This window comes from Frieseomelitta varia, unplaced genomic scaffold (assembly GCF_011392965.1).
Source record: "Frieseomelitta varia isolate USP_RPSP 00005682 unplaced genomic scaffold, Fvar_1.2 scaffold_816, whole genome shotgun sequence".
Taxonomy (NCBI): Eukaryota; Metazoa; Arthropoda; class Insecta; order Hymenoptera; family Apidae; genus Frieseomelitta; species Frieseomelitta varia.
The window spans coordinates 723,467-737,294 of record NW_025110608.1 but is presented as its reverse complement, the minus strand read 5'-3'; the positions used below and the strand labels follow the sequence as shown (position 1 = coordinate 737,294).

Below are 13,828 nucleotides of genomic sequence, written 5' to 3'. Positions count from 1 at the left end.
TTAAAGTATACTTAAAACTGAGGGAATATTGCAATCTTGGGAACAAAAAATTCTCGACGTGCGCAAGAGGCTAAACACCGAGTATGATGGTTCACGTGGTCGACGAGACGTGTTTTTTTCTCTGTCGCTCGAGTCACTGTGTGTCGTTCGTTGATTCTTCAATTTGAAATAAAAAAAAAAAAAAAGAAACAATTTTAATGATTCACCATCAACGAAGTTTTTCTTGATAATTCTGGTCGCGTTATCGAATCGTGGGAATGTTTGTGGAGGTCTTTGCCGCGTATGTTAGCTAGATTCTTCGATGGAGGATACTTCAAGTAGGACGTGAGAATGTGGTCTTGGTGAATTCGTGCAGAGATCCTCGCGGTATTCCTAGTGATTTGCGACCGCTTTGGCGAAACGTGTCAACACATCTTTATCGTATTCGTGCTAAACATTTAATCCTAATTATTAATCAATCGTCGATCCCAATGCGAGACGTAAATTGTTTTTAAATATTGCGCAAAGTATTTGCGCGTTCTATTCTTCCAAAATAATCTCTTCAACTGTAAAATATAACGCACGACTAACGCAAGACTTTCCCTCGTACAATAAATCCACGTTTCGTTCCAATAAACTCACTTAACCACGTCGTATCGAAATCACAGAATCAGCCATAAAGCAAACCTCTAATTTCTTTAATGTCTCTCGTCGATTTCCCTCGTGCTTTTTCGCAATATCGTGATATATCGTTAAAAAAAAAAAAAAAAAAAAAAAAAAACTCAGTCGAAATCGTGGAATCAGCCATAAAGCAAGTCTCTAATTTCTCACGTCTCTCTCGTGCTTTTTCACGATATCATGACACGTATTTATGCGCAGCTGTGCTCGTCGTCGCGACAGATACCGATTTAGAAAGAGAAACCTAAAGACTACTCTCTTTGGCGTTCGAAGCTTGTTGTTGAAGCTTGAGTACGCGACTTTCATTGTAGCCTACCGTTCGGTAACTTGTCCGACGATCGGCTGAGCAATCGGCTCGCGCAAGCAAATGAGTTTCCCCCGGTAATGTCTGGAAATTATCGAAACATGGGCCGTACCGAGCTGACGAAATTTTTGCACAACAGGCAGGCAGAGATCGGTTTCGAACGGTTTCGCAAACTGCTCGGATCGCGGATCGCGATTACTGTAATTTTTCGTTCTATCGGGATTACTTTGGCCGGGAGGTTAACTATTCTCTCACCGGCAGGAAATTCCATTGGAAATTCGTTTCGGTGGATTGTTTCGTTCGACGGATGTCGGGCTTTTCATTTGTGAGCGATTACAGGCTTGGAATTGTTTAAAAATCGGTTGGTTTCCGCTCTCTGGTGAAAATATTGTTCCCTACTGCAGTGATTGAGGAATTCTTTTCTGAATTATACGAGTCATTAACGAAACAGATAGATTTGTTATTTTCTTCTTTTTTTAATACTGTCATGTGTTAAACGCCACAGTGGTGTATTTTTATAAATATTCCAAAACGATTGAAGTAGGAAGAATACTATCGATCGGAAAGTTTTAAATAGTATATAGACAATTCTATAAAACGAGAAATGCGTTCTATTTTCTTTAAAAGTAATATTTATTTTAGAGAATAGTAATAATCATTTGTTTTAACGTAATATTTTCTAAAAATTAATTGTACCTTTCATCGCGTCAAACGTATAATTCTCTACCTTATAAACATTCAAAATTTAATAAATTATTACAAATGAAGGTTGACGTTAAAGAAAAAAAAAAAAAAAGAAATATGTACATGTTCCATTTTCATTCTCCAGATCCTGTCACTATGATCAGACGATTAAACTTATCAACAACCTCGGCAAATACAAATTATTCTGTCCCTAAAAATCAACATAATAATTGCTTAAAAACCAAATATCCTGGCCTGCCATTGCTATATTTTATACTTTTCTTAAAGACTGTAATCCTAATGTACGAAGCTTACACGTTCGTTTCCTCTGTTATTTCACTTCGTTCCACAGACACAGCTGTACTAAATCTCAAATAAAGTTTCCTCAAATGAAGCTTGAATGAAAACCGAAATCTTACTACTAAATTCCTCCAACGTAATTACATTATTTCTTGATTCAACAGCTTGCCAAATAAATATATAACGGGCCGGGTGTTAAAGATCAAAACGATGAATCTTCGCCTCGGGCGAAGTCGCGAGAAAAGGAACAAACGACGAATCCTCTCGTTATCCTTCCCGGGGAAGCTGCATTTTCGATCGCGATCGCGAAACGCGCAACAGGCGTAATTACAGCCCGCGATTGATTAATGGAGAGGCTGCCGGTTCCAAAAATATCCGGGATCGGGGGGAAAAGGACTTTGATCGCGATAGATTTCACGCGGCTAAAGTCTCGCCGGGAAGCTTTATCTGCCCGCGAGATCACCCGGTATAAACTGCCGTGATCGCGCGAGCAACGCGAAACCTATTTACTCGTCATGCAGATGACCGGTAGCCGTTTCTTCCTTTTTCGCGGACGATCCTCTCGCCTTCGCCCCTTTCTCACCCCTTCCCCCCTCCAAGCGGACGTGCTCCTATCTTCGCGCATACCCGGCAAGTTTCATTACGGCGATAAATTGCGGCCGGCGAGGGACTCGCAAAGGAACTTGCGAATGGCCGAATCGATTTGTCGTTTAACAAACGTCCGCCGCGATCGCCTCGTCCCGCTTTTACGAGCGCGGGTACTTTCCACTTACCGGGACGGACCAGAGATCTTTTTTTCAGTCCGGGACCGTGAAACTGACTTCCTCGATCTGAAGAGACGTGGATGGAAACGAGCGCCTCTTGTCTTCGTTCTGCAACAGAGAGGAGAAACGTTTGAGGATTTTAATTATCGTAGTGGTAAGTCGCAGCCGGGGGTTAACTGGATCTTTCGTTTGCCGCGGTGTTTCAGAGTTGAATTTAGTTTTTAGAACGCGTGGGAATTATTTCTTGACGACTTTACCTGACTTATAGTTTATGGTTTGTCGTACGAACGATCATAGTTTTGTTCCTCCTTTCTCAAATCTTATTTTAGTATATTTTATTTTGTTGAGAAGATAGTAGGAGTGAACTTTCGAAATTGTAAATTGCTCATTGCGGTTAAATAGATCGAATGAATTTCTTGGTTCGATTGAAACAACCAGATCAAAATAGGGCCAAATTTGTTCAAATGATTGTACAATTATCTATCGATTTCACAGTAACAAAATTCCCTACAAATCTTATTATTTGTATAAAAGATATTTGTACTAGATATTTCATTAAATTCTGTCAACAGTTAATATTCTCTCTGTGAAGAACGCTTCAGAAAAAGAAATGAAACGAAGTGTGTCCATTTCTTCAGTGTCGCGTCCCGCGAAAATACAAATATTTCGTCAAAGCCATTTCTGTTCCATCTCTTTCGTCCAGACGCGCGAGTTGCGCAAGTTGCAAAAGATGCGCCCGGCAAAAGAACCGCGAGACAAGAACAATCAAATAATCAGACGCACGCGAGCGTCTTTCACGGTGTGAGCATGATAGTTGTTAAAAGCAACGCGTGTTCTGCATTACTCCGGGCATTTCGTTTTGATAGAACAGAACGAGACAAAGCGAGAGCGAGAAGGGAGAGAGAGAGAGAGAGATCGATCGATTGGTAAGGGTTGTGCATCGAGAGACAGCCTTAACGAGGAGAGTATGACTCACGAAAACGCGGCCAGTTTTGCCTGCCCAGAGTGTGTTCCTCTCTCCGTTCTCCTCTCTTCACCGCCGCTGTCACGTCGGTTTTTCTTCGTTCCTCCACTTCGTTCGCCGCCGCTTTATCTCCCCCCCCCTCCCCCCTCTTCCACTCCTCCCGATTGATTTATGCGAACTGGCCGCCGGCAGTAATTAATAGAGATTACGGCCACGTCCTGAGAAAACTCGTATCCACGAGTGTGCTCGGGCGCCCCTATCGAGATTCGATATCGAGCATTCTAGTCGCACATGCACTCCGGCCGCATCCACCGGCATTCCTCGCTCCACTCTTTTTATTTCCCTCCTGTTTTCTATCTTTTTCGTAGATCACACGCGTCTCTCAGCCTCTGCAATCGCAATCGGAATTGCGCCGAGCTGAGCAGCGCCCCGTTCGAATCGGATCGCCGCGCGGACTTGCCTCGTTCCTGCTTAATGACGCCTAACGAACAGCAAGGATAACGATTTTGCAAATCTGGCTCCCGTTTTCTCCTCCATCTCGGTTTATTTCGTCACGATTCGTACCGACTTCCGCGGTGCCCGATTATCTCCGTTCCTCCGTCTGTTTCCGATTTTTCCGTCTGGTCTCCTCCTCGCTCCGTTTGGTCGTCGACTTTGGACTTGCGTACGTACGTCTGACCGTGGCCAGAAACTGATACGTTAACTATCGGGCTCTCGGTGGCGTGGCTACGAGCCTGATACGTTAACTCGATTTCACCGCGGACTAACGACGGAGTAATCAACGCCGGAGAAATTGCAGTTGACTTTACAAATGGCTTGGCGAGCTTATCCCCGTCTCGAGCCACGGCTAAACGGCCATTACGGGGACGGCGACTGGTTTTACCAAACTCGCAAACTCGGTGTGTCCGTTGTTCGCAAAATAAAACGGACTCGTTCAAGGTTCAAAGGTTCTTTCTTAACTTCGGGAATGGTCGCCAATTTTATGGAGGTTTGTTGCTTTAAATAAATATATTACGAGATTTAACGAGAGACTATAACGATAACTATTTACTTTTAATTGATAAGTAGATTTTTATGACGACCGTTTGTTTTGGTTATGAACAACAACTGTGAATACAATATATATTTTCTGCTAGTTCATTTTCTGCTTTCTTCATTTGAATTCGCTTTTGAAAATACTCGCAATACAGTAGTTGTAGTTATTTTTTGGAAACACTGTTTGTTATTCTTATTGTCGCTTTTTTCTTTTAAATTAATTTCATTCCACCTTGCACTGAAAATAGATTAAGAAAGATTCTAGTAAGAACTTGTGTGTCTTTCTTTTTGTAAAGTATAAATCTTTTTACGGATTTTGTGCCAATATTATTATTTTCAACGTCTTTCCTTTCTACATTAAAAATTTCGTGTTTCACCTTGTACCGAAAAATAGATTCTAATTTTCTAGTAAGAGAATTGTACACTTTTCTTCTTATTAAATATAAATCTTTTCTGTGTTCGTAAAATAAGCAGCAGATATGTACATCGAACCGAGCAATATTTAGAATATTTTATTCCTCAACTGTCCATTTTATAATTTCACCATCAACTCTTCGGCAACGCGATCAATTCCTTTTACAGTCGTTCTTATTGATTTCCTCTTGTCGTTGATCAATCATTATGTAATTCCCCTCTCATATCGAGTTGCCGCAACAACAACACATTTCCATCTGGATTAAACAAAGACTTCTCTCGGTATTCTTGTTTAATAGCGGTTGCATTCAGAACGCAGCTGCAGTTGTTTCGCCGGCAACGATTTATCTCCCGTTATTATTGTATTTCATTGATTCGTTTTAACCGGTTGCTAGCGCGCCAGGTATCGAGTTTCACGAAGAGGGCCGAAATATCAGCGTGTTTCCTTCGTCTTTGCTCGCGTAATTCATTTCATTGACAAATCGCGCTCGTTTGTTCGTACTCCAGATAAACGTTCGAGCGTAGCAGGTAGCAGCTGCGAGTAATTGGAAATGCGAACGCTGGTACCGTGCAACAAGGTTCCAAGGATATTTGACACTCGACACTCGGAGAAACATGGACACGAGTACAATTACGTTTACATGGTTCGTTTGCGCGCGATTTTTGAAAAGGAGTGAGTGGATTAATTTTTGGAACAGACGGTATGAATATTTTTCACTGTGTGCTTGACTAGAAAATTGGCTGGATCGTAATTAATATTAAAAACAGACAGCACGAAGATTTATTAGACATTCGTTCGATTATTCTTTCGGGAAGCAATTACTGATTTTTGATGATGTTTCAAAGCAGAGTGTGATCGTGAAGTTTCTTTAACTTTTGAAATTCGACGCAACAGATTTTAAATGTGCAAAATGACAAATGGTTGAACATATAAAATAACGAGTGAGAAAATAGAATAAACGATATATTATTATATGTAAGATAATATTATTGTTATTTCCAACCTATCGCGATAATTGTCAACATCAATTTTTGAAAACCTAGCAAAGAGTATAATGAAATACGAATATCGGCGAATGCTCGTTTCAAGAAAACTGGAATGAAACAGAAAATGCTTCCTCAAGGCTTCCACGCTTCAGCTTCTCAAATATTATGTGCATTTTGCGTAAAAACGTAGATTGTTACTCTTGCATTACGAGTTTGCAAATTGCCGGAAACTGCGTCTTACGAGCTTCGAAACATTCGACGTTTCCTCGGAATTGGAATTAATACGTCGATGTAATAATGGTCGTTACGATAATAATCGCCACACGTGTACGGTACACGTGATCGAACCCGTCATTACACGAACTTTTCCATTTTTCTTTCGCCAGTACGAGTGAATTTTCAATTAATAACCGGTGATAGCGCATTTCGTTCTGCTCGACGCGGGCTATCTCAACTGCTCCGACAAACCGATACGAATCGGCAGAAGCCGATTTTTCACGATTCTATTTATCAGCCGTGAAATTTCAATCTTTATTAACTTCTTAAAGACATTCAGTCACGATCACCGTCGCACTTTTAAACTTTCTATTAAATTTAACCAGGTGTCTGTTCGTATTCGAAATATTTCTAAATATATCTTAAAATATATATATATATATATATCGTCTGGATTTAACGATCTGTGACGAAATGCAGAGCATTCGACATGCGATCTTTTTCGTTATTATCTATAAAACTGTACTTTATTGGATCTACATTTTTCATTTTCCCATATCTCTCTGAGTAGATTTTGATTAATAAAATAAATGAAGGAGTATATAAATATCACGTTAAGTATAAGTAAGAAATTCGATGAAATGAATGTTTACACATCGAATGTTACACATCGTTGAAACAGTTTTGAAGTATTCACAGTAAATTAATATTCGGTGACCAATTGCAGTGAAATTTTTCTATTTGAAAATGTTAGAACAGTTTCTATAGAACCAAAAAAAGATTACATAAGCATCAAAACACTATATAAAAAAAATATATAAAGAATAACATATATTTTCTAAAAAAAAAAAGAAAAAAAAGAACACTTGCAATGTTAAATTTGTAATTTAGATGAAAGTCTTTCAATAATGTATGATTAAGTAGTCCCAAGTTTTTCGAATAAGTGCATATATCTTTCTAACGTGTAATATAAGTATGACTATAGCAAATAATCTTACTTTCTACTCTATTGCCCTGTAGTACATAAAGCTTATACTCCCATAAAAACACGTAGAATTTTCAATTAAAATATTTCAAGATTACCGTTTCGAAATCTGCGTTTCAAAGTCACGTTCAAGCCAGGAAATACAAATAATAACGTTCGATCTGCAACGAATTGTACTCGCAATTACGCGATCGCCGATCAATGGCGTAGCATAGTACAGCATAGCGGAGGATGAGTTGTTTATATCGACGTCTAATATTTTTGCTGTTCCGAGCTTTCGAAAAATGTAAAACAATTTTGGATCGCTCAACGAATTTTAAGCCAGCTCTTTAAAAGGTGCTTCAGAAAGTATAAAAATTTGTTCCGATGAACTTACAAGTGAAATGTTTTTCAGGCTATTTTCAGTCAGATCTTTAAAAGATTTTTCAGAGAGGACAAAAATTTACAAGTAAACGACCTATGTTGTCAATAGAGAGTTCGGAATACTTGAAACGCAACAGAGGATATACGACAAAGTTTCACGAAATAAGTCAGCGTTCAGAATGATCGCGATCTTGTTGTTCCTGGGATTTCAGAAGTCGAGTAACGATTACCCCTGCGAGAAATCATAAGCTCCATCGTGAACTCGATCGGTAGACTCGGGCGTAAGCCGCTTAAAAGGACGATGTCCTGGCTGATCGCGTAACAGAACACTGAAACGACGCTAGGATTACGCGTCTTCTGGTAGCTCGCACCACGAAATCTATCCGCAAAATAAGCTGAATGCTCTGTAACGCGACACTGGCTCGCGACCATCCGATCGAACCTGTGGCACAATTATTTGTCGAGCAACAGCGTAAAGCGACGATAAAGTCGAACGAAAATACAAGACGTTGAACGGAAATTTTGTCATTTCACAGACAGAATTGAAGATAGATAGAAACGCTGAAATGTTGAGATCGTTTAACAGAAATTTTACAACCATGTAAATATGAATGTTGACGACGTTGTCACGATCGAGTTGAATTATATCATAAAACTGTGAGAGTGTTATTCAGAAATCGAAGCATGTCTTTTTAGAAATTTACAACCGAAATTTTAGGCCGAAAAGTCACCGCTTACTAAAATCATACGACGTTAGCCACGATTTCTCTCACCGTCGTTTCTTTTTCGATCAACTGCTTCTTACAGCCAATTGCTTCTTTCGATTAACCGCTTTATACGATTTTCTTTCATAATCAGCGCTTGTTTCTTTTTTTCATTAGTTACGTCGCCACGTAGTCGTTTCTTTCTATCAACTGTTTCTCGAGAGAAGTAGTTATTTTTCCTACTTTGCATACTCGTCCCTTCCTCAATCAAGTGACCACTTTGCGTGCTCGTTTCTATTCTCTATTATCTGGTTGGTTTTTCAACAACCATTATATTCCTTTGACCAAGAAAAAATAAAAAAGAAGCTCTCTGTTTTATGCGTGCAACTCTCGAGAAGAACTCGAACTCCAGTTCGATAAGTTCCACGGTACACGGAGGGACCCCGTGCGCAATCAGTCGGCCAAGGTTGGCCCGCGGTCAGCTGTTCGAAGGGGCGTCCGGGGGCGCGAGACGAAAACCGGTGGACGCCGGCAAAAAACGACGAAGAAACGGCCGGGGCCAGGCGGGGGCAGGGAAGAAAAAAAAGGGACCCACCGGTCGTCGAGGTTGCACCTGCCACATCGTGGCGCGGCCGTACAAGGCCGACGATCCCTGAAGAAACTCGAGGCGAAGGAGCGACGAACAACGCTCGGGTCTCGCCTTAAGCGGCGTCTCTCCTCGAAATCACGATCGATCGATCTTGAGATTCTCCTCGAATCGCGGCGCAGGCCCGCGAAGCCGATGTCAGCGCGATCGACATTGAATTTCATATAACGAGCTGCCACGGGAAGCTCTTACTTTTCGTTTTTCTCTCCCTCTTCGTTTCGTTTTTTTCCTTTTTTCCTTCTTTTCCTCTCGTTCCTAGAGACGCCGAAGTGGTTCTCGGAGGAATACGAAGGGAAGAGGCGGAGAGTATGGAAAGATGGGAATTTCTCTTCGACAATGAACGATTAATGGGATCAGGAATTTTTATGATCGTACACGGTCGAGGATGATGCACAGATTTTCGTTTACTTGGCTACTGGAATTATTGATGAGCAAAGTGCGAAACTTGTGTCGGAAGAATCTTCAAAAATGCAGCAAAATTACAAGTTGATCGTCACTCTCGTAGTTTTAGACTTACTGTTATGAGAGACGTAACAAATAATTTAAACCAAGTATGGTATAATTCAATTATTTCTTAGCCAAGAATAATACTAATACTAGTAGGTAATTCTAATACTAGTAATAAATATTAATAAATGTTATTATATTGTAATATTTTATAATATTGTAACTGTTATTATATTATAATAATTTATAATATTGTAATTATTATTATATTGTAATAACTTATAATAGTGTAATTGTTATTATATTGTAATAACTTATATAATATTGTAACTGTTTTTATATTGTAATAACGTATGATATTGTAACTGTTATTATATTGCAATAACTTATAATATTGTAACTGTTATTATACTGTAATAATTTATAATATTGCAAATGTTATTATACTGTAATAATTTATAATATTGTAATTATTATTACATTGTAATAACTTATAATGTTGCAACTGTTATTGTACTGTAATAATTTATAATATTGTAACTGTTATTGTACTGTAATAATTTATAATATTGCAACTGTTACTATACTGTAATAATTTATAATATTGCAACTGTTACTATACTGTAATAATTTATAATATTGCAACTGTTATTATACTGTAATAATTTATAATATTGCAACTGTTGTTATACTGTAATAATTTACAATGTGTGCTTTACGCATCACATTTAAAAGAATACTGTAATAACGCCGTCGGAGTTAAGGAAATGTTTATGCGTTACGAAAGGGGTTGGAAGGCCATTTGATACAAGATAGGAATCGACATAAAATCACGGCGAGAAAGGGAAAAATCGTGGTGGAAAGATCATATTTCTCATCACTGAAATTTCTAATTCCAGCTATATTCCACTGTAAAACCTTTCGCATAAAATACGGTCGCTTCGCGCCACTTAATTTCCGCACAGATAACCGATCTCCGTTGGCATTCGCACGGTGTATATGCGCGCGGGAAGAGATCGCCGGCAAGAAGTGGAACTACGATCGATCGATTTGATCGAGAATCGCGATTTTACGCGCGTGCGTGCCAACGTTTATGCCTTGCGCGCAATTCGCAGACAGTGCTAATTATCGCGCGGTTAATTAACAAGACTGAGGAACGTTTCGAAAGTGCAGTATAGTGGAAGGTTAAGTCGATCGAAGTAAGAAAAGAAGGAAAAGAAAGGGATGGAAGATACGCAGGTCGAGGAAATAAATATTTAACAGAATGCGTATAATATATTTAAAATATAATATTTGGCGTGTGAAGCAAATCTCTACTTTTGAGCTCAATTTCTTTAATTATGTTCACAAGAACGTAAGATTTGTCCTTATTATCGAGGCATAATCATTTACATATTTATTTTCATGATTACGCAATCAACTTCACCTTGTTTTTTTTTTTCTTCTTCTTTTTTCCCATCACCGCGATCTGGTTGATGAATATTCGCATAGGCACGTAGGAATTGATATTACCCACGAGAGATAGGAAATAACATCTTTTTACAAACGTCTGACAGGTATTGAGTAAGATTTGTTTGTACGGGATAAATGAATTATTAACGTGAAAAACATGGTCGAGTCTCATGAACGATCGTAGATATTTAATTAAGATATAACACGGCGTGCCACTAATGCTAATCGAAATGATTGCTTTGCGTAACTATAATTTTGTATTTTATTGCAATTCGTCGTCATCGTATCGCACGTTGATATCTGAAAAATATCCCTCAAAATTCCGCAAACGATGGAAGCTTCAGTTTTAATTCTCGAATATTCAACTCTCAAAAATCCCATTCAGTCGCGACTGTTTCGATCAAGTATTAAATTAAATTAAATTCGGTATGTTAAATTCGGACTCGTACAATTTTCTTTCGAACGAATGAATCGATACCAGACGTATCAGAACATCATAATCTTCGAATTTAAAATTCGAACACAAATTCCACAGAACTGCGATTTTCCTTCATCCTAAGGTAAAAAAAAAAAAAAAAAAAATTGCAAGAACAGAAGCGAAAAATTAGTCCTCGCGTACCAAAAATTATATACTATTAATTATATTTTTAGTATATGATTATGTATATGATGATTTTAGTACATGATTTGTATTTAGTGTATATTTATACATACAATAATATATAATAGTATATAATTTGTATTTAGTATATATTCAGTATATATTTTTAGTATATAATTAGTGTTTAATATATATGTAGTATACATACACTAGTATATAATTTGTATTTAGTACATATTTAGTATACGTACAATAATATACGATAGTATATAATTAGTATTTAGTATTTATTTAGTATACATACACTAGTATTCAATAGTATATAATTTGTATTTAGTATGTATTTAGTATATATACTATTTTTAGTATACAGTTAGTATTTAGTATATATGTAGTATACATACAATAGTATACAATAGTATATAATTTGTATTTAGTATATATTTAATATGCATACAATTTATATATATACAATATATTTAATATGCATACAATATATATATATATATATATACAATATATTTAGTATACAATTAGTATTTAGTATGTATTTAGTATACATACAGTAGTATACAATAGTATATAATTTGTATTTAGTATATATTTAATATGCATACAATTTAGTAGACAATTAGTATTTAGTATGTATTTAGTATACATACAATAGTATACTATTATACATACAATAGTATAATAGTACATAATTTGTATTAGTATATATTTAGTATACATATAATTTAGTATATATACTATTTTTAATATATAATTAATATTTCGTACATAATTATATACCAAAAATTTTCAACCGAAGTGACTATCACGGGAGAGAATTCGATCGTCGCGGGCCGCGCTGAGACACTAACAATAAACCGAAAGACCTACGTCGCTGAGGTACGTCAGATCCCATCAGGCATGTAGGCTAGTACAGCTCATCAGCAAGGCGGAACGATCGCGACGAGATCGCGGCGATCGAAGCGAGTCACGGCGCGTCGTCGTCGTCATTTTCTCCGTCATTCTCGTCATCGTTGACGACTCGTCGGGGTCGTTTCCAAGCGGAGAGCGGCCGCGACTCGCTCGCGCACGCTTAGAGAGCCACGACCAACGGCCACGATCCGAGATCGCTGTGAGATCGGAGATCGTGTTCGCTTTGCGATGCCGCCGACTCGTTACCAGATCGTTCTCGCATCTTCTTGCGATCTCCTCACGCACGTATGCGCTCGCGCGTGTGCACACCGACGTTCACCTCGCTTTTATCCGAACTCTCTACCGAACAACGCGTAACCAGATTGCCAGATTTTAGCGACACACGCAGATACTCGCGTTTCCGCGATGGCACGCTGGCCGTCACTCGTTGGAAGACGTTCGTCTATCGATTTGTCGTAATCTGTTTTTTTAGAGTTATAAAATGTGTTGTTGATTTCGTATGTAGTGTTCAAATGTAGCGTTCATTGTTTCTATTCGAAGTTCTAATTTCTATCTCGTGGCCTTTGCAGTTTCTATCCTAAATTTTTTAAAAAGCAGTTTCCAAGAAAATATTAAAATGTTTGAATTCGAGATGATGAAGGTTCTAGTCCAAATTGACAGACTTTTTCACAAGCAATGAAAGACAATGTATACGATATTCTGAACAACACACACACACACACACACACAGTAGGCTTTAAAGAACGCATATTTTCTGCTAATGATAATGAACTTTGAATATCAATCAATTATAACAATGTAACGTATAAATATCTCAAAAGTTTCAGGACACATATCTGCTTGCTTGTGTCCTGAAACATTTGAGATAGTTGAAAAGCAAGAATCTGTAAAGCGTTAGAACTGTATTATAAGGGAACTTAAGGAAACTTTTGAGATATTTGAAGAATCTGTAAAGCGTTAGAACTGTATTATAAGGGAACTTAAGGAAACTGTTGAGATATTTGAAAAGCAAGAATCTGTAAAGCGTTAGAATTATATTATAAGGGAACTTAAGGAAACTTTTGAGATATTTGAAGAATCTGTAAAGCGTTAGAACTGTATTATAAGGGAACTTAAGGAAACTGTTGAGATATTTGAAAAGCAAGAATCTGTAAAGCGTTAGAACTATATTATAAGGAAACTTTTGAGATATTTGAAGAATCTGTAAAGCGTTAGAACTGTATTATAAGGGAACTTAAGGAAACTTTTGAGATATTTGAAAAGCAAGAATCTGTAAAGGACGTTAGAACTATATTATAAGCTATTGACAATTTTGCATTTCATTGTCTATGGCAGATAAATGTCTCCCCGATACCTATAAACACTCGCATCGACCGGAACA

General features: G+C 37.8%; 2 protein-coding genes across 4 annotated transcripts in view; one reads left to right on the top strand and one right to left on the bottom strand.

Annotated features, from left to right (window-relative positions):
• The window catches only part of LOC122536230 (cell division cycle 20.4, cofactor of APC complex-like), a 318,886-nt gene that overhangs the window by 136,671 nt on the left and 168,387 nt on the right, over window positions 1-13,828 (top strand). The window lies entirely within an intron of this gene.
• The window catches only part of LOC122536232, a 111,451-nt gene that overhangs the window by 37,002 nt on the left and 60,621 nt on the right, over window positions 1-13,828 (bottom strand). Inside the window, exon 2 of the mRNA XM_043668425.1 lies at window positions 2,719-2,817. Coding sequence (XP_043524360.1) covers window positions 2,719-2,817 — 99 coding nt within the window. The remainder of the gene's footprint in view (window positions 1-2,718; window positions 2,818-13,828) is intronic.